The following is a 25,961-nucleotide window of genomic DNA, read 5'->3' as shown; positions in this document are numbered from 1 at the left end:
TAGCTTGCTGACATTTTGCAACAAAAGCACAAAATTTTATTTCATCTTTATCCAAATGCATTTTACATTACACACTTAAGACAGACAAAGACTGATGTTTAGACCATATAGCTTCAACAAAACCCACATAGAGATCAAAACCAGAAAGAAGAGTGTGCGCAGTACACACAGTAAGGTTCGTATCAATACCGCAAAGAACAATGACCGTCCCTTTGGCAATTTGCTGAACATTAGATCAATAGGTTTATCCATAATGATAAAAAGGATTAAATGTCTTCCTGTGCTGCATTTTCAATGTTTGGCCCTGGAACAAAACAGTTCCACTTGTAAGTTTTTTAAAATAATAAAAAGCACCAAAGTAAACAAGTTGTCTTGCAAAAATCAACCACAATATACCTCCAAATATGTTACCAACACAGCAACGTTTCTATAGAAAAACCTCACTCACAGTCCATAGTCATGCAACCATATGAACAATGGCATTCCTGAGAAAAGCCAGCAGACAGTTTTCAAAACGCAGCGGGGTTCCGATTGGGGTCCGAAACTACCAAGGTTTTCCGAAATGCGAGAGCGCATCAGCAGTTTTCTGTTGCAGGAGTATCACGCATGCCATTTGCAGAAAACATGCTGATCAGCGTGCCTCAAATCCCAGGTAAAGACATAGCTTCATGATAACGTCACCAGCACAAGGTTTGAAGTTGCTTCAGTCAATTTTGTGCGAGGGTGTTAAAAATTTATTGGCAATGGGAAAAAAATATTCAAAAAAAAAATTAAACAATTGCAGGAATACTGCATCATTCTATACACGATAAGATGATGATCAACGAGATGGGATAAATGACAAATATGGTGGATATTTCGAGAGAGTCATTGTCCGGAGCCCTATGAAAAAGCGTGGACTTTCCAGAAACCACTCAACACAAGTTGGTCCACAACACGATGCATCCATAGCTGTACTGGAGGGTTTATTCTCTACCATTGGCTGTGGGAACAGATGCAGCTTGTGGACTTCCCTGGGTGAGTCGTGTCACTCGATAGGCCTCATAATGGATGTAACTAGTGACCTCCTTCAGGTCTTGCGTGTGTGTTCTGAAACAGAAGAAACATAGAAAAAGTAGAACGGCACTCGCTAGAGCGCACACCTCAACCAGGCTAAACAGTTTACGTTTTGTATCCACTGATAGGCCGGATCTAGATTCGGACCTGAAGCAAAAGCTAATCACCTTGTTCTTGCAATTTACCCAACTCATCCACCAAGTTTTGTCATAATCCGTCCAGAACTTTTTGAGATATTGTGCGATATATCGTTTTTGGCCCTATCTCTCAATGGTGAAGAATCAGTTAAAAATTAAAAAATTCTCGTATCCGGATACGGATTCAGATCTTCATCAAAATCCAATCAGTTCGTCCTCATCACACAGCCAACCTGTCCAAAACTTTTAGATATCCTGCTCAGACAAACAGACGGACAAACAGAGGATAAAACATGACGTACACATACCTTCAGTGGCAGAGGTAACATAACACGAAAAACTGCGTTACCACATTGAATTCATTGCACACATCAAAATCTTTCAAACTTCTCAGTTTACATTAGAATTTGAAGAACTAACATTTTATGCTCAAGCCATTATAGAAGGCTCGGCGTGCGATTCCACAGAGGTGTGGCCATAACCACAAGGTGCAAAACATAGCCACCTCGGCAGCAGCCATTGCCCTCCAGCACGGCTTCCTTATTCCAACAATCCAGTACATTCCACAAGCAATTTGCATGTGCCGAAGGGGGAGGAAATGAAAGGGTCACCGGTAGCCTTGAGATTCTGATCACAAAGGGGTATTAGCAATTCCTCTACGCAGGCCGTGCATGAAAAGGCGTGACCGTTTCTTGCCACCTGCTCGCTTTCCCTTCTAAGTGCAAATTCAAGACCTTTATCAGGCAAAAAACGCTCTAAGGTCACAAAGTGATTCTGACTTCCCGACCTATTTCTCCATGTATGCTAACTTACCTTATAAGTAGCTCACGCAAGTGGGAGAATTCACAATGGGAGACGTTTTCAACTGAAAGAGGACAAAAAAATGCATTATGACAAAACCTTATTCACCAGTAATACATTCTGAAAGACATTTATACACATGCAGTTCACTTTCAAAATCAAAAGCTTTAAACAAAAATAATTGCAGAATTGTTAGTGCGTGGAAGAGGGAGGGAAGCAGGAAGCAATTGTATTCCCAGCTTGCTACATATGTACAAACTCTAATTCTTACCAAATTGGGGGAGTGGGGTGGAGGTTACCATACACAAGATCTGGCTTTTAACAGGATGTGACAAAATGCCACCCAGGGTGACGCCCTACCTTCCACAATACCCCAATTGGTCTTCCTGCCAAGAGTCTTCCTGCCATTGACTTGGTAATCCTTGTCACTGCCAACCACAGCAAAAGGGAGCAGGTCCTGCATGCATACCACCCAACAAATAAATATCCTTACAAAAAAAAAAATTACTGGGAAAGACGAAGAAGAAGAAGAGGAAGAGGAAGAGACCAACATTATAAAAAACAAAAATACGATTCTTATCATTTTTACGCGTTTGGTCAATTATTTGTTTCTGTAGTAAAGGAGGAAACCACTGGAGAGAAAAAGCAAGAAGTTCAGGAAGTTATCAAGCTTGATGGATCACTGCATATAAAAATGGTACTCAGTCCGTCAACTCTTGTATACAAAAAAACAAAACAAAAAAAAAAACACTTGTTTTTCGACTTGAACTATGCCAATTTAGAACCTACTCCACCTGACTGCATCCAGCATTAACAACGATTCAATAAGTAATCAGGTGATGTAACACCAGCAATAAAGTAGTGGGAGCAGCACACAATTACTAAGTGTCTGCCAGGTGGAAGAACTAACAAATACATTTTTACTTCAAAATATCAAGGCTCATGGAAGAGAGGTGACAGAGGGTAAATAAGGCAACAAACTGACAGATCCAGATCAGTGACGGAGCGACATTGGCCAAAATAAGCAAGGGAATGAATGTTGTTGTTGTTTTGTATGCAGCCTGTGGCTTCTGGTTGCATCATTTTCTGGTAACATGGCTGTGCCGCATTACCAGATAGCTGGTATTCATTTTGCCGACCTCAGAAGGATGACAGGGTGAATCAACCCATCTGGTGTTATTTCAATGGCACGACAGGGGCTTGAACTCAAGGCCGGCCCTGAGTTAAGCCAGCCACCAAGTCTATAGCAAACGAATGAATGAACAAACAGGAAAAAAGGAGAGAGGGCAGGAAGGAAACCAACTTGCAATTTAAGAGGGGTTGGTTAGGTATAGGGTTAATGGGAGTTTAAAAATTGATTGTGGTGGTGGGAGGTGGTGTGGGATTGCTCAAGGCAATGAGAGATGGTGGTGCACTGTCTACGTGATGTCTGGAAGAAGCTAGTGGGATACAGCAGATTCAGGAAGGTCGTTAAATGGATGGGAGAGGAAAGGAACAAAATAGTTGAGGTGTGCCTCCAACCTGGATTTTATAAATGTAACCAGGGAAGGTGGGGGGCTGGGGTTACTGGAAGAGTGCATGCCTCCTGGAGTTTATAGGGAGGGTTAGAGGGTTGAGATGCAGGGTAAGCTAGACCAAAGCAGAGGCCAATGACTTGCCTGCAATGGGAGAGCAAAATACCTTGTGCTTTGGTCTCCTCATGGAAGATGCCAATAATGTGGAGAGCTTTGGATTCCACAGACTCCAGAGGAGACAAATGTGTTGCTGGGGTAACAGCTAATAGGGGGAGAACAGTACTCGATTGAGATACGTAAAAAAGCCTTTTCGTCTGCGAGCAGTCAAGTTTTTGTTTTTTTCTCAACAAAAACTTGGAACAGCCCAGCAGAGGTCTTGGCTGACTGTGAGATCCAGAAGTTCAAAAAGAAAGGATGCAGCAAACCTCTGCGTTTACATACGACTGGCGACTGCATGCCCGGCAAGTGCCAAAGGAACAATGACGTGCCAAGACGGCTCGACGAAAAAAATCGGCAAATAAACAGGTGCGGAAATCACGTCCAACAGACAACGAAGGACGGACATTAATAATGGTAAAACTGAACACCAAACAATTACTTAAAATGACAAATGGTCCCATACAACGCAGTTCACACCACAACCCCCACACTCCCCATTCCATATCCACATGCCTTACGCAAAACAAGTCATCTCGTACCCTTGCTCGTACAACTGTGGCCCCACTGTCAGCACGTCACCCTTTTACCCTCAATTACCTCACACGAGTATAGACGAGCAAATGAAGCACCACGGCCTGATTAATGGATAAACTTGTGTAAAGTAATGCATGGCAGTGGCTCGGTAGAAATTCCTATGAACAGGTGTTTGTTCAACTTTGGAGATTATAATGGGATTTGGCTGTTGGGCGCCCTGTGAAAAATCCATCAGTCCATCCAACGAGTGCCCGATGCGACATTAATGTCCCAATAAGTAAACGATTTTTGCAGTTCATTCTGCACGCTGTTTAGGTCCCATTGTACAAACGCTACGATCTGAGCAAACGGATTCCGAGATACTGAAAACTACCGAAACCAATGTATCCCAATTGCCTTAGCAAGTGGCATTTAAAGGAAGATCTAAGAATAAAACGTTCTAAAGCGAGACAAATAAAACTCTGTTGAGAAAAACCTGCAGATTATATTTGTCTTCTTCGGCCAGACTTCAGGCAGAATTGGAATGAATGAAAGAACATTCAGAACGCATGACGTCGGACTGTAGGAACAAGGCACAGCTCGGTGTAAGGTTACATTCTCAGGTGAGCAAGGGTAAACTCGGAATGTATTTTATTTTATTTTCAGTTAGCTTTAAAATGTCTACTTTCAAGCTCCAGAGGAAACTGAATGTTTCTCATTTCAATCCCCCACCCCATCCCGGTTATGCTGAAGCTAAATTTATTGGACCACAAATGACTAACAGCTTGGGGTTTTTAAATATATATATGTAAATAAAATCTAAACTCAGAATAATGAGGATATGGAGGGTAAATAGAACAGTAGCCTACACAGTAAAGCGCATGCCTCCGCCAGGCTGAACAGTTTACTTTTTGGATCCCACGGATAGGCCGGATTTGCATCCAGACATTCACCAAAATGGAATCCGTTTCTTCTTGTCACATAAATAACCCATACACCTAGTTTCGTGATAACTCATCCACAACCTTTTAAAATATCGTGCAATATATTGTTTAGGCCCCATCTTTCAATGGTGAAGAATCACTTGTAAATGTAAAAAAAATTCATATCCATATTCGAATGTTCACCAAAATCGAATCAATTCTTCCTTGTCACACCCCCAACCTGTCCACCAAGTTTCGTCCAAATCTGTCCATAACTTTATGAGATATCCCGCTAATAAACTGCAGACAAACAGGGGCAATAATATGGCATGAGATGGACATAATAAGCCAGGGCACGTACAAAGAAGAGAAGAGGAAGAGAGTAACTCGGAAGTTGGAGGGTTAGGGTTAGGTAGCTCAGAGTTATTGAAGGCAGAAAATATTACGAACACATTTTCCAATTTCACATGGAAACATGCTGACATTATTGGATACAATTCCGATCTGCTTCAGCGTTTTTTGCACCGAACAAGCGTGTTGCAAAAACGAGATTCCCATACCCTGGACAGTCATCCATTGGCTTTCCGTGACCAGAACTTCCACAAAGACATGTTGGGCAACTCCGTAGCCAATTATAAACATTTTCTGACAAAGTTGCCAACGTGGCACGCATTGCTCAGATGCCAGTAAACTGCTTTACAGCAAGTGCAGGCGTACGTTCCTCAGGACTCATCGCAGCAGTCTTTTGCATACAGAATGCACTTTGTATTTAATATAATCCAAACAAAGAAACTTCACCCTGCACCCACCCCCCACCCCCTCTTCCCCAATATCACTCGTACATAAAATAACATGCAGGACAAGGACATTAAGATACATCAATGTACATTTCCATGAACTCCAAGAAACGTGAGGGTTCTTGAGCCAGGGATTCCAGCATAATGAGCCAAGCACTAAGGGAGCAATGCCAAAATAGGCCAACCCTAACTTAAAAACAACGAAAATAGCCCCGATTGGGCTGACAGTCATCTCTTGAGGTTGTAGTTCAGACCTCTGCTGATTTGGGGGATACACCTGGGAGCCCCTCTGATACTAAATCAAAAAATATAAGACTGGGCGATCCTGCCGACCACCGAGTAAAGGGGCTGCATCGGGTTTCAGAGCAATCAGTTGGTGAATAAGGGATGAGTAGCGATCCAAAGTTTGGGGGGCAATGGTGGTGGTGGCAGATTAACTATGGTGGTGGTGGTGGTGGTGGTGGCTACCCCCCCCCCCCCGGCCCTCAAGGAGCCCCCATGATCCAAAATGGAAAAATGAAAGCCCGAGTGATTGTGCAGTTTACTGTGTTGTGTTAATATGTCAAGTTTCAGAGCAATCAGCCAGGTGATAAGGAATGAGTAGCGACAATAGCAAAAAGTTAACGGACAGACGGACGAGTGGACGGACAGACATCCGGACATCATGATCCATTTTATGGAAACACACATCCATGAACGCTGGTGACATGTCCTATAATCCTCCAAACTGCGACCTTCTCTTTCAGCAATAGTCTGAGAGCATTAAAAACTAGAACGTCGTTTTTAACTTTCGAAATGCACCGAGCTTCACAAAAAACCCACAATAATGAACAAAGAAACAAATAATTATCCATTTCGTCAACTGCACACATTCACTAGAACGGCACTCGATGGAGCCTCCACCAGGCCGAACAGTTTACGTTTTACATCTCACAGATATGCTAGATTTGTATCCGGACCATTTGTCCTTGCCACACACCAAAATCCAATTGGTTCGTTTTTGTCAACTACCTAACTCATCCACCAGGTTTATCATAACCAGTCCATAACTTTTTGAAATACCCTGCTTTACATATCGCTCTTGGCACTATCTCTCAATGGTGAAAAATCACTTAAAAAGTAAGTTTTTAAAGGATCCGGATCACCAAAATCGAATCAATTCATCCTTGTCGCACACCCAACCTCCTGCTCACAGACAAACAAACAAAGACGGACAGCTAAAGTCATGGGTGAAAACATAACCTCTGTCCACCTTTAGAGACGGATGTATTCAAGCTCAAATACCATCAATGCTTTTATCAAATAATTCCTTGTTTTCCCAAACGTTAAAGACAAAATTATACATTTTAATGATGATCCAGACATCCAGCCAGTCCAAGATTTTTCACTAACTAACAAGTGGAAACAGTAATTATGATCTTATTTTAATATGAAATATAAAATTTGCCACTAATGTGTCGATAGAAATGCCGCCTCAAAATATTTTTTAGTGACGTTAAACCACCTGCTCAATAACCTCTGTTACTCAATGTCACACCAAATATTCAGAGTTTATTCCTGCATTCCAAGTTCCAGCATCTCATTTCCGGAGGACCGCAGGCACGAATCGTGTCACTAGACCGTGTCATCCTGTTTAGCATTTGTTTTGATAAAAGGGGATAGGCCCAGACTCAGCTTTGCTTTTGCTTCCTGTTGGGCCCACACTGCCGAAGACGGATCATTTTCGTGAGAGGAGTGAGACGAACTTCCTCTGTAGACCACTTAGATAGATGAGGTGTAGCAAGACCAAGCCTTGTATATAAAGAAACTGTCAAGGTGTGGAAACGATCACGCCATTCCAGTGTCAAAACAAAAATGGAGCAGAAAATAAAAACAGAATAAAGACTAGAATGGCACTCAGTAGAGAGCATATACCTCCGCCTGGTTGGCCATATCACTCAGAACCACTTAAAAATTAAACTAGCTGGATCCGGATCCGGATCTTCACCAAAATTGAATCAATTCTTCCTTCTCTCACATACAACCTGTCCAACAAGTTTCGTCCAAATCCATCCATAACTTTTTGAGATATTTTGTTCACAAACAAACGGTCAGACAGGGTTGAAAACATAACCTCCATCCACCTTTGGTGGGGGAGGTAACAATGGTCTCGTTGGTCTCAGGCATGATAGAAACCGAAAATTTAAAAATAACCACGTCTTGTGTACTGTATGTATTTTTTATATTTTTTTTGTATACAGAGTCGAGGCTCGTGGAAGAGCTAACATTTATCAAACAAACAAATCAAACAAACAAGCAAACAAAGTATATAAAAAGGGGAGCGGTCGACAAGATGGGGAGAGAAGGGGAGGAAGCACACAAACAAAACATTTGAGGGCAGGGACATCGGGAGATGTATGGGAGGCAGAGGGCCTGGGGGGGGGGGGGGGGGGGGCAGGATAGGTATAAAACGCAAAGGACACCAAGGACTTCCAGGAAAGAAGACAAAAGTCACCTCAAAAAAGTGGATTTGGGGTGAAATTAGCAGGGGTAGAAAAGATCAAGGTTTTGGATTGGGGAAGATAAGAGATGGTGGTGAACAGCCGTTTTAAAGACCTGGAGGGAGGAGTGGGATTGAAGAGAGTGAGGGAGTTTGTTCCAGAGGCGGGAGAAAAGAGGAATGAAGGAGTGAAGGTGAGCAGAGAGTCTTGATTTTGGTAGTTTAACCATAAGAGGGTTGCAGGCAGATCTTGTGCAACCTGCAGGAATATTTGGGGGACAGAGCCCAGAGAGAGCTGGGGGAGCAAGGCCGGAGAGGAGTTGGTAGAAGACGGAAAGACCACCAACCTGCCTGCGGTGAGTAAGTGAAAGGCCCTCGGAGATAGCGTCATCGCGGGAGATTCCAATGATTCTGAACGCTTTGGTTTCAACAGCGTGAAGACGAGCTAGGTGTGAGGCAGGAGCACCAGCCCAGAGGGGAGAGCAGTATTCCATTGAGCTGTGGATGAAAGCCTTGTATGTGGTGAGGAGCTCAGGTGTGCCAAGGAAGGACTTCGCACGACGGAGGATGCCCAGTCGGCGACTGGCTTTGGAGGCCAGCTTGGAAATGTGGTTTTCCCAGGAAAGATCATGGCAGATAGTGAGACCCAAAAGCTTGAGTGACAGAACTTCTTGGAGAGGATTATTCAGAAAGTAGATGGGAGGGTTGTCCAGTCGGTCTTTTCGGAGAGACATCGTAAGAGTGTGAGATTTGTCAGGATTGAAAGACATGTTCCACTTGTTTGCCCAGTCTGTGATTTTGTCCAGGTCTGCAGAGAGTGAGGAGGCTGCAGACTGCCGATCTGAGGGATGAGGAATGGAGCGGCAGAGAGTGGAGTCATCAGCAAAGAGATAGAGAGGATTTTCAAGAGAGTCAGAGAGATCATTGATGAAGACCAGAAAAAGCACAGGGCCCAGAACACTGCCTTGTGGAACTCCAGCCTGAACAGGAAGAGGAGATGAGAGAAACCCATTCAGGGCCACACGTTGACTACGACGAGAGAGGAAGTCCGCCAGCCATTCGTGGAGATTTCCATGGATACCAAAGGAGGAGAGTTTGGTGAGCAGAGCGGGGTGCCAGACCGTATCGAAGGCACGTGATATGTCAAGGGAGACAGCTCTAATTTCCTGTTTGGCATTGAGGACCTCCATCCATTGTTGAGAAAACAGAAGCAGCATGTCCAGAGTAGAGTGACCAGGTCTGAAACCAAATTGATGATCAGAGATCAAGCCATTGGAGAAGAGGAAAGATTTCATATCTGAAGTAATGATGGATTCCATGACTTTGCTGATAATTGGGAGAAGGCCGATTGGTCTGTAGTTGCTAGGATCTGTTTTTGCACCTTTTTTGTGCAAAGCGGTGATGTTGGCTGATTTCCAAGTAGATGGCAGTTGACCTTGAGCAAAAGAGGGGGTGAAGAGAACAGAGAGAGGGAGTGAAAGAGTGGAAGAACAGGATTTTAGGACCCGTGGGCTGATGCCGTCAGGTCCAGTTGCAGAATCAGAGTCGAGGGTTGACAGAAACTTTTCCACCTTGTCAGGAGGAAAGGACACGGAGTCCAGGAGCAGCTGGGTACGACTGGGTACGGTGGGTACAGAGAGGGATGGGTTTGGGACACAAGATTTAGAGGCAAACACAGAGTTGAGGCATTCAGCTTTTTCACGTGCGGGGTCAGCTGTGTAGCCGTTTGAGGTAAGGGAGGGGATGGAGGGGGAACAAACACCAGAAACAGATTTGACCAGAAGCCACCAGGATTTGGAAGAGGGAGACAGATAAGAGAGTTCGGTCTTGAGAACGGAGAGATATTGTTTCCTGGCTCTCCTGAGGGTGGGCACACACTTGTTTCGGGCTTTGTGAAAGGAAATGAGATTTCTTTCCGTTGGATTTGGTTTCCAGGAGACGAAGGCAAGTTGTTTCTGGGCAATAGCCTCACCACAAGATTCCGTGTACCATGGACGGGAGGAAGGGTATGACAACTGAAGACGAAATGGGATAAATCTGTGCATGAGAGAGAGAGCAATTTACTTTGGAAGAATTCCCAGGATGAGTTGATGTCAGAGGTGGTAGAGATGGGAGACCAGTCCAGATGATTGATGGCTGCTTGAAGACCGTGCCAGTAGGCCTGAGTGAAATGCCAGACTCGTCGACGCTGAGGAGGCTCCCTGAGAATGGTCAGAGAGATGTCCACTTTAACAAGCACATGATCAGATGAGCCGATTGGAGCAGAAGAAGAGCAGCAGACATTTTCAGGGAAGTTAGTCATAACCAAGTCCAGTAGAGAAGATGCTCCGTTGACTGAGATCCGGGTCGGGAAATTGACAGATTGTGTCAGTCCCAGTGAGTCGCAGAAGTCGTTTGCTGAGGAGCCATGGCTGGTGAGAGAGGTACCCACACCCAGCCAACTGGCATGGTGACAATTGAAATCACCACATATGAGGAAGAGAGAGTTAGGATGAGTAGACAGAAGTTGGTCCATATTATCAGACAGCGAGATGTAGATGGAGTCATCACTGTTTGGTGGACGGTACAACACACATATGAACAAGAGGTGGGAGCGAAGGGGAAGCCGTGAACCAATGCTGTATAGCAAAACTACAGCATTGGTTCAGTTTATGAACATTGACAACTTCAATCGTACACGGTAAGAACACCACAAACATTCAGGTTTAAAAGTCTGAGTTGTCCTGTTCAGCATTCCCATCTGAATTGATGTCCTATAATCCTGGGAACCCAGGTTTAAACTTGAGCAATGTGACTGTGTCGCCAATATGCTTCCGCATAGTCCCACAACAGGTAGATTCCCTCGTTCATTGTCCTAAAAATAAACAAGTTTGATTTAAATCCCTTCAGCTGTTTTCAAGTATCACATTTTCACCAGCCATGACAGGTTTCATATTGATCGGTGAAGCGGTTTCAGAGAAGGGATTTTTTTTCAAATATTGGCTTTCAAGTTAATATGGCTGCCACACCACATGACACATGACCTTAAACTAGAGTAAAAAATGTACACTCTGCATATGTATGGGTAGTGGATCACGTTTGTGAAGTTTCATGTTGATCGGATATGGTTCGGTTTTCTATCCAAGATGGCTGCCAAACCACGTGACCTACGACATCATCATTTTCAAACGATATGCAGCAATGGTGCTCGATCGATAGGGTAAGTGGTTTCAGAGATATAATTATTTATTATTTTCCTTCAATCCAATATGGCTGCCACACCATGTGACCAATGATGTTTTCTTGATAATCTTTTAATCGCCATTCCTCGTCAATGACACACGTAAGGTTTCGAGTCAATGGATTTGGTGGTTTGGGAGAAGATGCTTTTTTGAGGTTTTAGGTTAAATACAATATGGCTGCCAAACCATGTGACCTTTGATGTCATACATTTAATATTTCAATACAAATGGGTCATAGATCATGTGCATGCAATTTCAGATTTTTAGGATAAGGAATTTGATTAAAACATTTTTGACTGGTATACCACTTCACCATACTTCATGTCATCATTATCATGCTTTTGTTCCCCATTGGAAGTACTTGACAATGTGCAAGTTTCAAATTTTTCCATTCAGTGGTTTCCGAGAAATACATTTTAATTATTTGCGTTTAATCCAAGATGGCTGCCTTTACCACGTGACCTAGGACGTCACAATTATCACAAAAACATTCTGCATGGGTGTCACTCCTACCCTGAAAGTTTAGTCTCAATTGGACATGTGGTTGCTGAGAAAAACGAGGTTTAGCCCGTACGGACGGACAATCCGAAAACATAATGCCTCCGGTCATCTTCGGGGGCAGAGGCATAAAAATCCTACACAGGTGTATTTGTCCAAGGTCTACCAAGGTCCTTGTAATCTATCTATAATTCCACTAATCTCTGTGTGTATGTTTGTTTGTATGTTTGTCTGTGACCGCTGTTTCTCGACAACTACCGGTCCGATATACTTGAAACTTGCCAGGTATATTGCTGGGGACCCGAGGATGTGCCTTTTCAAGGTTTTAAATTAATCGCAGAAGTAGTTACCGAGCTATGTCCAAAAAACGATTCAACCAATCAGAGAGCAGCGAGCTATCACGTGTGCCGAACGTGGCGAACAGACTCTGCCTCGGATGGCACATTTGAGAGCGTATTCATTTATTTCCCGTCGGCAAACTATGTTGGCGTTAAACTATGTTTTAAAACTAATTAAAACTACTATCTATAATTCCACGGGTCCGATAAAAAACACCGTACTCGCAAGCCGTTCGCTTTGGACCAAACCATTTCATGTAAATAGAGGGGGGGGGGGGGGGGATTGTCACCGTACTCGCAAGCCGTTCGCTTTGGACCAAACCATTTCATGTAAATAGAGGGGGGGGATATAATTTTAGATATATATATAGTACGGGCATGCCCTAGTTGATGTAAAAGAGTACAGTGATATCGACCAAGGTCCTACTTGTGATTTCTCTGCAGGCTGAGATCACTTAGCTCGAGCACCCTGATCCTTAGATCACTAAATAAATAACATGTTTAAACATCATTTGGCCAATCACATGACACTTGCACAACAAACCCAGCGACATATTGCAATCGTTTTATTTCAGAAATATATTTATATTTTTTCCTTTTTTATATACTTTTTAGAGGCTTGTCATGTAATACAGTGTTTCTCAGCTGGATTTACCAGGTGACCCTCCCATCCTGCTATTCGGTCGCCGTGACCCTGTTATCCCCTACAAGGTTGAAAATGAAATGGGGATTTTGAAAAAAAAAAAAACTAGAGAGGTTCCAGGGAACCTGAACTAAATTGGTCTACATCAATATGGTTAGAATATGCATAATAGAACCACAAACTATATAGTTTATATGTGCTAAAAATATATGACAAAAATTGATAATTCAATATGGCCGCCCTGCCGCGCCCATTTTTGGGCGCGCAACGCGCAAATGCAATCACAAACTAGTTTATGTCTTAAAGATGCTGCATAACAAGTTTCATCAAATTTCATCAATATTTGTGACTTTTAGAGCGTAGACGTCGAATTGTTTACAGACGACAGACAGACAGACGACAGACGGACGACGGACACTGGGTGTCGCCAAAAACTCAGCTGGACATAGTCCAGTTGAGTTAAAAACACTTTACTGGGAAAATACTGGGTTTATACAAATGGGGTTTTTTAACTGTGGTGAGTTGCAAGTGCCTGCAATATACAAATCACTCATTCAACCAGTTTGAATGGAGAAAAGGAGTCATTCTGCTGTTTTGTGTCACTGTGTGTACCACAACGAGCATGGAGAAAAGAAAGAAAACCAGGAGAATTGTCTGAGTAGGTCAGACACAAGATTATAGCCAAGCATGGACAATCTCAAGACTGCAAGTCCATCTCCAGAGACCTTGATGTTCCTGTGTCCACCGCATGCAATGTTATCAGGAAGTGTAAGGCCAATGGCACTGTAGCCAACCTCCCAAGACGTGGTAGCAAGAGAAAACTTGATCGAAGATTGCAGCGAAGGATTGTTCAAATGGTGGAGAAAGTACCTCGATCAACTGCCAAACAGGTTCAATCTGACCTTCAGACACAAGGTACGACAGTTTCAACTCGCACCATCCATCGCCAACTCAATGAAAGGGGATTCTATGGTAGGAGACCCAGGAGGACCCCACTGCTGAGAAAGCCCAACTGGAGTTTTCCAAAACACACCTGAACAAGCCAAAATCCTTCTGGGAGAATGGCCTGTGGACAGATGAGACCAAATTAGAGCTTTTTGGTGAAGCACATCATCTCTATGTTTACAGAAAACCAAATGAAGTCTTCAAAGAAAAGAACAACTTCCCTACAGTCAAACATGGAGGAGGTTCAGTGATGTTTTGGGGTTGCTGTGCTGCCTCTGGCACTGGGTGCCTTGAATGTGTGCATGATATCATGAAATCAGGAGATTATCAAGGCATTTTGTAGCACAATGCTTAACCCAGTGTCAGAAAGCTGGGTCTCCATCGAAGGTTATGGGTCTTGCAGCAGGACAATGACCCCAAACACTTCAAAAGCACACAGGAATGGTTCAAGACAAAATGCTGGACGGTTCTGGAGTGGCCAGCAATGAGTCCAGGTCTAAATACCATTGAACATCTGTGGGGAGATCTGAAAACAGCAGTTGGGAGAAGGCACCCTTCAAATCTGGGAGAACTGGAGCAGTTTGCACAAGAGTGGGCCACACTGCCAGTAGAGAGGTGTAGGAAGCTCATTCATGGCTATAGGAAGTGCTTGACTGCAGTTATTTTGTCCAAAGTCTGTGCTACCAAATATCAAGTCTAGGGTGTCAATAATTTTGTCAATGCCATTTCCTTTTATTTTCTGATTTAAAAGGATATATTAAGTTCTGAATCAAAAACAAAGGTTCTGTAATATTAACAGTGAAATAATGAATTGTGGAGACCAAACACTTTTGTCAATTTCAACTTATTGTTGGAGAACATTGTGAGGTTTTGAAAAAAGTGCAAGGGTGTCAATATTTTTGGGTGCCAATTAAACACAAACTCACCCGTATCCTGTCGTTCACAGCTTTATCATCTGCATCTTCATCAAATTCCTTCTGTGGGTAGATGTCTATTCCATTCAAAATGAGATCTTCCTTTATCTACAAATATTAGGAGGTCAGAATGAGTAAGTAAGTGATACAGAACATTTCATCAATCTCATATAATAAAAAGGGTGGAAAGAGTAGGATTGGGGATAAAAAGAAGGGTAGGAGAATGAGGTTTGGGTGGTTGATGGGTAAGGCTGGGAGTGAGTTAGGGAGACCAAGGACTATGGGCCATGCTGAAGGTGAGATAGACCTCAAAAACTCCTCAATTTTTGCACAAGTATTATATACAGTAGATAGCTTTTTGTTCGACATTCTTTCACGACTTGACTTTGAATATATTACACGTTAGTTTTGCCATTTTAGCTTTTGGCATCTAAGAACTGCACATTCCAAAAAAGAGGAACTAGTCATGACAGGCAAACTAGAACATCACAAATCTGGACCTTTTTTTTGAACGTGGCTCGCTCATCCAACGTCAGCGTGTCTGCTTTGGCGATGACTGGGACGATATTTACCACTTTGCACAAGCGCTTCATGAACTCGACATCCAGTATCCGCAGACTGCAAATCACAAGGCAAGTAAAATTTATAAGCCCATGTATAACCCTGCATATTCTCCCATTTAAAATTCAAAAAAATAATGAAATACAGCAACCTCCCTCCCTCTCCCCTTTCACCTGATACCCCCTCCCCTTTCACCTGATACCCCCTCCCCTCTCCATTCTCATCCTCCCCTAAAGTGCCCTTTTAGACCAAATAAAATATATTATTAGTTTCTCGTCCCGGCTGCTTCCTTTTTTCTTTTTAATTATATTTACCATTTTCTGTCCAGATCAAATATAAAGATATAATATCAGTCACAAGAACAAACTTTCTCGGTGGCTTTAATCAACCTACTGATGAACTACAGGAGAAGGCTGGCAGAAAGTTTTTAAAGCCATGATACGCTCGGACGGTGTTTGACGGAAACTACACTCGGGGATATTTTCAATGAAGTTGCAAATGAGGAGTACGACCAGGGATCGCCCATCGATGAGAACTATCAGACAGCCCAAATCCACATATATGTAGTACCAGTTCAGTAAGTACAAGCGTACAGTACAGCAGACAGTGCTGCTACTGCAGTAGATGCTGAGGTATGAGGTATTATATGACTAACATCATTTTTTATGGTATATAGGATGTGTGTTGGTAGTAGAGTTGTGCTAGTCTTTGGTCTGGTCGACTTCACTATTGTTACGGGGTCCTCCCCTATCCCCTGGTCTCGGTAAACCTCCGAACCCCGAGAGGGTCCCCTGCAGAAAGATATGTTATCCTTGGTTGAAATCAATCAAATCAATAATGAGACCACACCAAGGGTTATGAACAAACAACCGGAATCACGACACAAATAATAATAGCAATTCGCCCTACAATCACTATTTTAAGATGGTATCACCTTATCTATTCCTTTAACCCCAACTCACAGCACTCCCCCAATGTCTCTGTACCCCTCCAAGGCAAAGTCGATTCGCTCCAGCGATCGTTGGATCAATGTCCGATCACAATCAATTGAGGCGTGGACGATCGAAGCAACCCATAGGTCACATGGTCCAACACCCAGCACAATAGCAGTGGAATGGGAAACCTCCCAAAGACGCGCTCCGACATACACATTTGCGGTTCAATCAGCGAATCTCCTTATAATCCTCAAAAGCCACTTTCTTGCCCAGCTGTCCCCGGCAACCCACCGGGGAATAATGCCCGGCCGACGCGACAAAAACCTGTTCACTGAAGGTTGCGCGCATGGCGAAAATGGCGGACGGCTTTCACTCGAACTCTTTGCTTTGAGGCAAAGATACTCCGGAACCTCAATGAAGATACCCGACTACGCAGGCTCCACAGCACTCCGGCGATATCTCCTGTCGCCCGAAATTCCTTTCAAGGATGCAAAGTTCACTCGCGCTGTATGCTCGACCGCTCGGTACGGAGCTTCAACCAAAACGCCTCGTTTCACCTCTCCCTCACGCGCTCTTCTTCTTCGCTCCACCTCTTCCGGTGCCCTATCCGATTTCCGGCATCATTTTGGTCATGAGCGCTTTTAAACCTTTTAACCACAATAACCCTTACTGAGAACCAACAATAATAATACTACCAACAATAATTAGGGCCGAATCCGTAACACTATGTAGTGGCCATCTAGGAAAAAAAGTATCAAAATCTGGAAAATATCAACTGGTAAGGTGCCACCCTCCTCCTTTTTATTTTGAAAAGCCCGTACGAGAAACTAATAATTTATTTTACTTGGCCTTATATTCATTTTACTTGTTGAAACTTTTATGCAAATAATTCGACCAGAGAAAGTCGAGCCATCCTGGTGCAAGATGAATAAAAAAAAACCTCTCCAACAAACAAAGTGATAGGACTTACGAGTGCCCGGTCGGAGGAATGAAGTAAACGCAGCAGTGCACCCGGCTATCCGGAATGCACTTCTTTCGGTTGATGTTGACTTCTTCGCACAAGTATGCCTCGTACTGATGATTGATGTGCCTTAGGACGGGCTCCCAGCTGGACACAGTCGATCATCATTTCAGATTCCAAAAGGTAAAATTGAAAGAGCATGAAGCCTTTAAAAATTACAGAAGGAAAGCAGGTCGACGCAAATTCGATTGAACTTCACAGGCAAAATAATTGCATAAAAGTTACAAGATGTGCAAGACCTATGTAGAAGCAAAGACCAAAAGCAAATAAATAGTGATAGCCAATAAATGAATAAACAAATGTATATTTTTTCTATAATTTGTTCAAAGTATGGGCGAAGGTACAATACAGTACACACAATCTTGGACACAAATTAACACGATAAATTTACATTTTCAAGTGCAAGGCATCTTGGCCTAAATTATTTATGGGAAGAAATATCTCTGTAGATGTTGGTTCCATACCAACAAGCAATTGATTCACTTCTGTCTGTCTATGTCTACAAACGTCAGTTTATGATCGAGGGGCAACTTGATTTCAATTGAACGTTATATTTTGAACATGAACCGGAAAACTAATGTAACGTGTTACATAAGGTGGTGTATAAGACACAACATCAATGGCAGTAAACTTCTGGAATTTTCTTTTTTCTGCAATTTTTAAAATATTTATTTTATTTCAATTTAATTATTTATATACTTGAACACTGTAGAATACAAATCACCTTTTTGGAAATTTCGAAACCCTTCCGTTTAGCTGGGACAAAAAGTTAGGCATTTTACGCCATCACGGCCAATCAAATTTGCCACTCGTAGACCCCGCCCATTTCCTTGTTTCTCAATGCAGAGTGGGATAAGGTGTTCTATGAACTCTCTAGTTTTATATGTCAAGCTGAACAAAACCAAAGCGACAATGACAATGTGATGAAATGCTAAAGGAATCATGGAAACAGACCTCGTGATGCATGAGCCAGTCACGACCCCAAGTTTTAAGTGTTTTGTTATGCTTTGTCCTCTGTATTTAAGCCACATTTACAAATGCAACTCAAGCTATAATCTTCCATAACTCATGGTTGGTTTGGCTTGAGGTCCTATGGATGATGCCATGTGATGCACATTGGAAGGGTGCAAACCGGCAAAGCACCCCAGGGAATCACGGAGCCAAATTAGAGACAGACGGGATATGATGGGACAAAAATGAAGGGATTAAAAAAGAAAGTCGAAGCTAGAACATCGGCGAAGTCAAAGCAGGGATCACTGCTCGGCTTATCAGATTAAACTCTACTACTTCCCAGCAGAGCTCAAGGCAACCGCAAAATGGCATTAACACTCAAAAATCCTATCCATGTGTGTCAAATTGGCACGTGTGATGGAAATCAGTGCAGACATGCTGGAAGCTTCAAACTGTGTACGATACCAATATGTGGTGGTGCTGCAATGAGGTCATGTCAAGCCAAGCGTCCTTTTCGGTAGCTTATGCTCGTACAAAAGTCTTACCAATTGCAATTGTTTATTTGGTCTCCAAAGCCCGGCGTGTCGATGACGGAAAGTTTCATCTTCACACCCTTCTCCTCAATAACTGCACATCGCAATGGAAAAAAACTTAAGATGGGCTCCTGTGCACTCATCAGCAAATCAAAAGGTTAAACATGGTAGTGCTGCCTCACCGTGGCTCACAGACTTTATCTCGACGGTCTTGGGAATTTTTTCTTCACGACTTGGATTGCACGACTTGCGGCTCACTTGCGCTTTGAACAGCGTGTTAATGAGCGTAGACTTTCCAAGGCCACTCTGCCCTAAAACAGAAGATGAGACAGCCCTTTGATTATGTACAGAAGCATGACAGATAAAAATTGACAACTATCCGAGTACAGCAGATCACTACGTTTTAGTAGTTGCAGTTCGGAGGTACAACATTGCTTCTAGATTTTGTGCATTCTATCAATGTCACAACGTTCTTGCAGTTTCACATTTGTATCACTGAACCCGTTTGAGGCCTCCAACGGTCTCGTATGCAAAATAAATCATGTGAGCCAAGGTCGCAAAGAGGTTGGACAAACCACAGAATTTGCATCTCGAGATATCCTGTCAAGATTATACTATCCATCACTTCACAAAAAGGAACAAACTATTAATTTCAATGACGATTTTTGAATCACACAACACAACACATCACTTTTATTTTTTGGAGCATCAATTACTATAATGGCGCAAATTTGGATCTCACTGAAACTACAAAATTGACACTTAAAAGTGCTTGGGCCTACGTAAAGCTTCCAAACATGGTTCTACTTCTGGTTCCACCCAAGGCCAGCAGACGAGCACGTACTTTAACCTTACTCTGGTGCACATACTCTAGCACGTACACCAGCCCGAGCTCCGATAAACCCTAGGGGCAGACATTGTCCGTGAGCCGCAGCATATTACCCAACAAAGGTAGGCAGATAAGGGTACTGGCAGGGGTGTCCGTTGGTCGTTACAAATGCAGAAAGCTGGGTATACTCTTCAGGGAATACCATTTCAAGACAAAAGAGCAGTAAAATAACGGATATTACCAAATATATTTGGACAGCACACTCCGAGTTGAAATTAACCCTCCCAACCTGCCTGTGCGTAATCCACCACCCCTCCCCACTGCACCCGCATTGCAAAGCAGCAAAGCAATTTTTTCCATCTCACATGAACATTGAAAACACAGCAGCATTAATAAATATAGTACTAAGACATAAACAGAAAAAAGACCGAAAGTCTAACAGCGGTGTAGCCAGGCTTGTTTGATACTTTAGTTGAAGAGGAGAGTATGACCTGGGTGGGGATACCAGTTAGCAAATAATGTAAGTATTAAATTTTTTGAAGTACGTACTGTAAGTCTCTAAGCTGTCTGTCACCATGGATGTAAAGAGATTGCATTGAGACACTGGTTTATTCTAAATGTTTCAAGTCAACAATGAACCAACCATACACCGCTTCAATCCAATACCTTTGCAGTCACGACAAAGGGATTGCAGTGTTACAATTATATTGTTGAGGATCTCCTCGTCGGCCTTTCCCCTTACCAAGGGGGGGTGGGGGGGTTAGTCCCCTCGTCTTTGACTAGCCGACGGGATCCGGGCTATGACATCACTTCCGGTCAGCGTTGGGTAGGGTCATAGGACTAATCACTAATACCTAATTACCAACGCCTCCCAGGAAGCAAGGAAATAAACCCCGCACGAATCACGGTTGTAGGTGGAAATGCCGAGCGATAGCGAACCGTGATCCGAGCCGTTAACAAGGACTAAACCCGATCTGAGCGGTTCCGAATCGTGCCACGCTTACCCAATGGAGGAAAACACTGATACGGTCGAATCAGGAAAGACAGGAAGAACAGATTGGTTTATTTACAATTTGTACAGGAAGGAGAAGAAGAACACACAGTGCAGCTTAATACAGTCTTAACTTATCCCAGGACATGGGCCCGTTTCACACTCAGACACTCACATGGGGATTGCAGATGGTCAGGTTGATGGTCCAGGGATGATGGCGTCCAGGCAGTTCGCTCCGGTCCCCGACTCGTACCGCGAAGAGATGGTCAGGGCGGCAGAAGCTCCCCGCGGGTCGTTGACGCGGAGCGGACAATTACGGGGTTAAATGCGGGGCGAAAGGTAGGCTGGCTGGGCGGTTACTGGCAACCACGGTCGCGTACGTATTAGATGAACCGGGCTATATGCGCTCCCAATACAGGCTCAATAGGCGCTCCCCAATGCAAGTTCAATAGCATACGTCCTCATAAAAAGCGCGTATCCGCTGCAATCCTCTTCCAATGAATCCTTTATCATGCGCGCTCTCCCAACAAGTTCTTTCACACGAGTCCTGTACAATCAGACGTCTCCGCCCAGTCCCTTCAAAGCCAACCTTCCAACGAGTCCTTTCGAGGGCTTTGTGCATGCGCTTATATAGCCTTTTCAGCGAACCTTCCAGCACTTGCTAGATACGCCCTTACCACGCCCTCTTAAGCCATGCCCACCGAGCCCTGGTTGGTGGTTGCCCTTACCGTCACCGCCTTCTGATGTGCTGGTTGATGTGGCCACACCTCTTCTTCGCGCTCATCCCCCTTTCCAGGCCTACCTCGTGGCATTTGGCTGGTTTCGAGCGAAAAAATAAGGGCAGCGAATGCTGCTGGCAAACGAGGTGAATTGGAGGGTGGCCGCAAAATGAACGAGACCTAAGCTTATTTATTTTACACAATGCAGGTATCACTTGTGGAAATGGCCTTATCCTCACACATACTATGACATAACTAATGTTCTAAGGTGGCCTACATGTTGCTTGTGGACTAACTATGGGGGCAAACCTTTAACCTTTAATGATGTTATATTTACACTCTCAGAACCGTAACAATATTTACGATATCATTGTTATTAACGTTATTATTATTATTACGAAAACGATATTATTGTATTAATAAACCGAGGCTAATTCCTTACTCGCATGATAATTAGTACACCGCTTTTCATCAAGTCATCCATGAACCATACCCCGCTTCAATCCAGTAACTTTGCAGTCATGACAAAGTGATTACAGTGTTACCATTATATTTACTACATTATTATTATTAACGTTATTATTATTTTGAAAACGATACTACTGTATTAAGAAACCTGGGTCAATTTGTCTGACGTAGTCTGAAGGTGAGGCATGAAGGCATGAAGGCATGAAGGCATGAAGCCTACGTACTGTGTTGCCCATGCTTTCGATATTTGATGGCGATTTTAACAAATGGTTTGTTTGTGTTTCACACTGAATAAAAACATAAAGGTAGAGCACGGCGATTGTTATATATGACCGGTTCAACGATATGTTTGGCTTGAATAGTATAGAAATCAAAATGGCGGTGTGTGGAGTTAGTTGTCATACACAAACTACATCACTGACGTAATCACATCACCCCTGCCATGTGACCACATCCTCAGCTCTGATCGGTGTACATTTGTGAGGGGCATATATACATACATACATACATACATACATACATACATACATACATACATACATACATACATACTTACATTCTTTGGAAAAATGCCAGGGGCATAGAAAAGGCCCTTTTATATGGTATGTGCCATATCGCAAAGTATATAAAAGAAGGAACATTCCATAGCTTGTAGAAAATGCCAAACAATGGAAAAGAAGGGACATTCAAAAAATCTCATGTGCATGCTGGACTACCCTTGTGTTCTTAGGAGGAACCAAGTAATGCTGTAGAAAAGTTAATATAAAGGGGCGCCCCCACATTTGGCAAATAAAATACATTTACTTCCTCATGCAGCTGTATGAATCAAATTGGCACCCCTTCTTTATAACCCTTTGATTATGTACATTGGTATATAGCTTTATATGATGTGTTGGTATAATTTATGCACATGATGTCAGCGTCATGTCATAGGGTTAGTGTGCTTCCTTAGTTAAATTTAATGTTCCTGACTGCAAACCTCCTAATTGATGATGAGCATGGCAGAGACAATGTGACAGCATGGCAGGCGCCACTTGTTGCGAACAGGTTGTGCAATTGCTGGGGTGAGACTAGTCAAGTTAGGGAGTTAAATCTGTGTGTGTGTGTGTGTGTGTGTGTGTGTGTGTGTGTGTGTGTGTGTGTATATATATATATATATATATATATATTTATTTATATATATATTTAATTTTAAAGCAAAAACTATGGCACTTAGGTGGAATTTGTTTTGAAAGCCATTAATTCGACATATTGGCCGACCTATATTCCAAGTTTCAGCTGGTTTCAATGTATATATAGCCTTTGAGATGTGAGCGCCAACATATTTTGGGCCGACAGACGGACGGACGGACTGACAGACACCAACATGAATTTGAGGGCTTTCTTAATAAAACTCAAGAATGCGTAAATAGGCGTTGCTGAAATTTGGAACATATTACCTCCATGTACAAAGTATTTACTTCTGAAATTTGCAGCCGATTTTGTCCAGTAGAAGTCGAGAAAGGAATTTTCAGTCCCCATGCACAGCTGTAAGGACGAAGGACGGGAACAGTGGTGAGTTTGAGGTGAAGGTGGGAGTGCATCAAGGGTCGGTACTGAGTCCACTACTATTTGTAGCTGTGATGGAGGTGCTGGCTCAGAACGTAAAGGAGGGTTTACCGTGGGAGTTGTTGTATGCAGATGATCTGGTGTTGATTGCGGAAAGTATGGATGGACTGAAGGAAAAGATGAACAAGTGGAAGGAATGTATGGAGACAAAAGGTCTGAAGGTGAATATCGGAAAGACAAAGGTGATGGCAAGTGGTAAAGCATGTGGTGAGGTGGAAAGAACTGGGAAGTGGCCGTGTGCTGTGTGCAGGAAAGGTGTCGGAGTGAACTCCATTCAATGTACAATGTGTGCTGAGTGGGTTCATCAAAAATGTAGTGGTCTGAGAGGGTCATTTACCAGTGCGGCAGCTACATTCAAATGTAAGGTGTGCGCAGAGGGAGCTGCAGATGGAGGAAATGTTGAGTTGGATCTTGGAGACAGCGTGAAGCTGGAAGGTGTGAAAACATTTTGCTACCTCGGAGACATGCTGAATGGAGAAGGTGGATCAGACTCGGCAACGGTTACTCGAGTGAGATGTGCATGGAAGAAGTTTTGGGAACTGAGTGGCGTGCTGATGAGGAGGAGAGTGTCGCTGAAGCTGAAGGGAAAGGTGTATGCTGCATGTGTGAGAAGTGTTATGATTTATGGGGGCGAGACATGGGTAATGAACGTAGAGCAGCAACGAAGGCTGGAAAGGGTGGAAATGCGAATGGTTCGATGGATGTGCGGAGTATCGTTGAGAGAGAGGAAGACAAATGATGAATTGCGAAAGATGATGGGAATATTGCCTGTGATTGATGCTGTGAAGAGGAACAGGTTGAGATGGTTTGGTCATGTATTGAGGAAGGATGAAAGTGACTGGTTGAGAAGAGTGATGGAAGTTAATGTAGAAGGAAGTAGAGGACGGGGAAGACCGAGAAAGACTTGGCTAAAGATGGTGGAAGAAGAAATGCGGGCAAGGGGGTTAACAAGGAGAGATGCAGAAAATAGGGCAAAATGGAGAAGATTGTCATGGGGACCGCAAGGCTAACCCCCGCTCTAGCAGGGAAAATGGCCTTAAAATGCATGTTGTTGTTGTTGTTGTTGTATGTTAAAGTTGCATACAGAGATGGTTTGGTCATGTGTTGAGGAAGGATGATTTTAAAGTAGATACCAGGAAATATCAACAAAGGAGCTACAAGTGAGCAGTCGGTGCCTATGGTTCGGTGACCATTATAAAAAACAAGCCCTTGGAGTAAACATGCTGTGATGTGGAACACATGAAAACTATACTCCTTTGCTCAAGTTTGAAAACATCGTCATCCTCGAAATTAAATCCTTACAAATGATGTCCAAGATTATAACCAGCAAAGCAGAACATGTTCTTATAAATTGTGGCAGGCCACGTGAAAAGGGGAAAAGGGGGCTTATGGGTGTTCCTTGGGTAAACTGACTTTTCATCGTTTTCTGACCACCCGTAAGTCCCCTTTTTACGTGGCGTGCCACAATTGTTATTATTGTGACATTTTTCACCACCATACACTCACTACCTTAGTGAAGACCCTCATATCTCTGAGGTTGACATCACACCTGCCGATATTGCTGCGTCTGTCAACAACAGATTTCGGGACAACGTCCTTATCTTCCAATTTGGATTTGGATTTATGTCAGGAAGAGGAATGACAGACGCGCTCTTTATTGTGAGGCAGTTGCAGGAGAGGTACATGGAGAAGAGGAAGAAGTTTGTTTCTTGGGTTTGTTGATCTGGAGAAAGCATTCGATAGGGTTCCACGCAAAGTATTGACATGGCCATTGAGGAAGTTGGGAGTGGAGGAATGGTTGATCAGAGTAGTGATGGCAATGTACAAAAGAGCGCGCACAGCTGTAAGGACGAAGGACGGGAACAGTGGTGAGTTTGAGGTGAAGGTGGGAGTGCATCAGGGGTCGTTACTAAGTCCACTACTATTTGTAGCTGTGATGGAGGTGCTGGCTCACAACGTAAAGGAGGGTTTACCATGGGAGTTGTTGTATGCAGATGATCTGGTGTTGATTGCAGAAAGTATGGATAGACTGAAGGAGAAGATGAACAAGTGGAAAGAATGGATGGAGACAAAAGGTCTGAAGGTGAATATAGGAAAGACGAAGGTGATGGCAAGTGGTAAAGCATGTGGTGAGGTGGAAAAAACTGGGAAGTGGCCGTGTGCTGTGTGCAGGAAAGGTGTCGGAGTGAACTCCATTCAATGTACAATATGCGCTGAGTGGGTTCATCAAAAATGTAGTGGTCTGAGAGGGTCATTAACCAGTGTGGCAGCTACATTCAAATGTAAGGTGTGCACAGAGGGAGTTGCAGATGGAGGAAATGTTGAGTTGGATCTTGGAGACGGCGTGAAGCTGGAAGGTGTGAAAACATTTTGCTACCTCGGAGACATGCTGAATGGAGAAGGTGGA

At 43.3% G+C, this 25,961-nt stretch overlaps 1 protein-coding gene across 2 annotated transcripts in view; it reads right to left on the bottom strand.

Moving 5' to 3' along the window:
• The window catches only part of LOC137433842 (septin-9), a 58,837-nt gene continuing 32,876 nt past the window's right edge, over positions 1–25,961 (bottom strand). For both annotated transcript variants that reach the window (XM_068126232.2, XM_078786029.1), the window contains exons 3-10: positions 19,122–19,250; positions 18,952–19,033; positions 17,405–17,542; positions 15,439–15,556; positions 14,951–15,046; positions 2,355–2,451; positions 2,007–2,058; positions 1–1,089 (exon numbers count right to left, since the gene is read on the bottom strand). In XM_068126232.2, the coding sequence (XP_067982333.2) occupies positions 966–1,089; positions 2,007–2,058; positions 2,355–2,451; positions 14,951–15,046; positions 15,439–15,556; positions 17,405–17,542; positions 18,952–19,033; positions 19,122–19,250 (836 nt within the window). In that variant the 3' untranslated portion in view covers positions 1–965. The remainder of the gene's footprint in view (positions 1,090–2,006; positions 2,059–2,354; positions 2,452–14,950; positions 15,047–15,438; positions 15,557–17,404; positions 17,543–18,951; positions 19,034–19,121; positions 19,251–25,961) is intronic.

The sequence above is a fragment of the Myxine glutinosa genome, chromosome 10 (assembly GCF_964187855.1).
Source record: "Myxine glutinosa chromosome 10, kmMyxGlut1.1, whole genome shotgun sequence".
Classification (NCBI taxonomy): domain Eukaryota; kingdom Metazoa; phylum Chordata; class Myxini; order Myxiniformes; family Myxinidae; genus Myxine; species Myxine glutinosa.
This window is presented reverse-complemented; position numbering and strand designations above follow the sequence as displayed.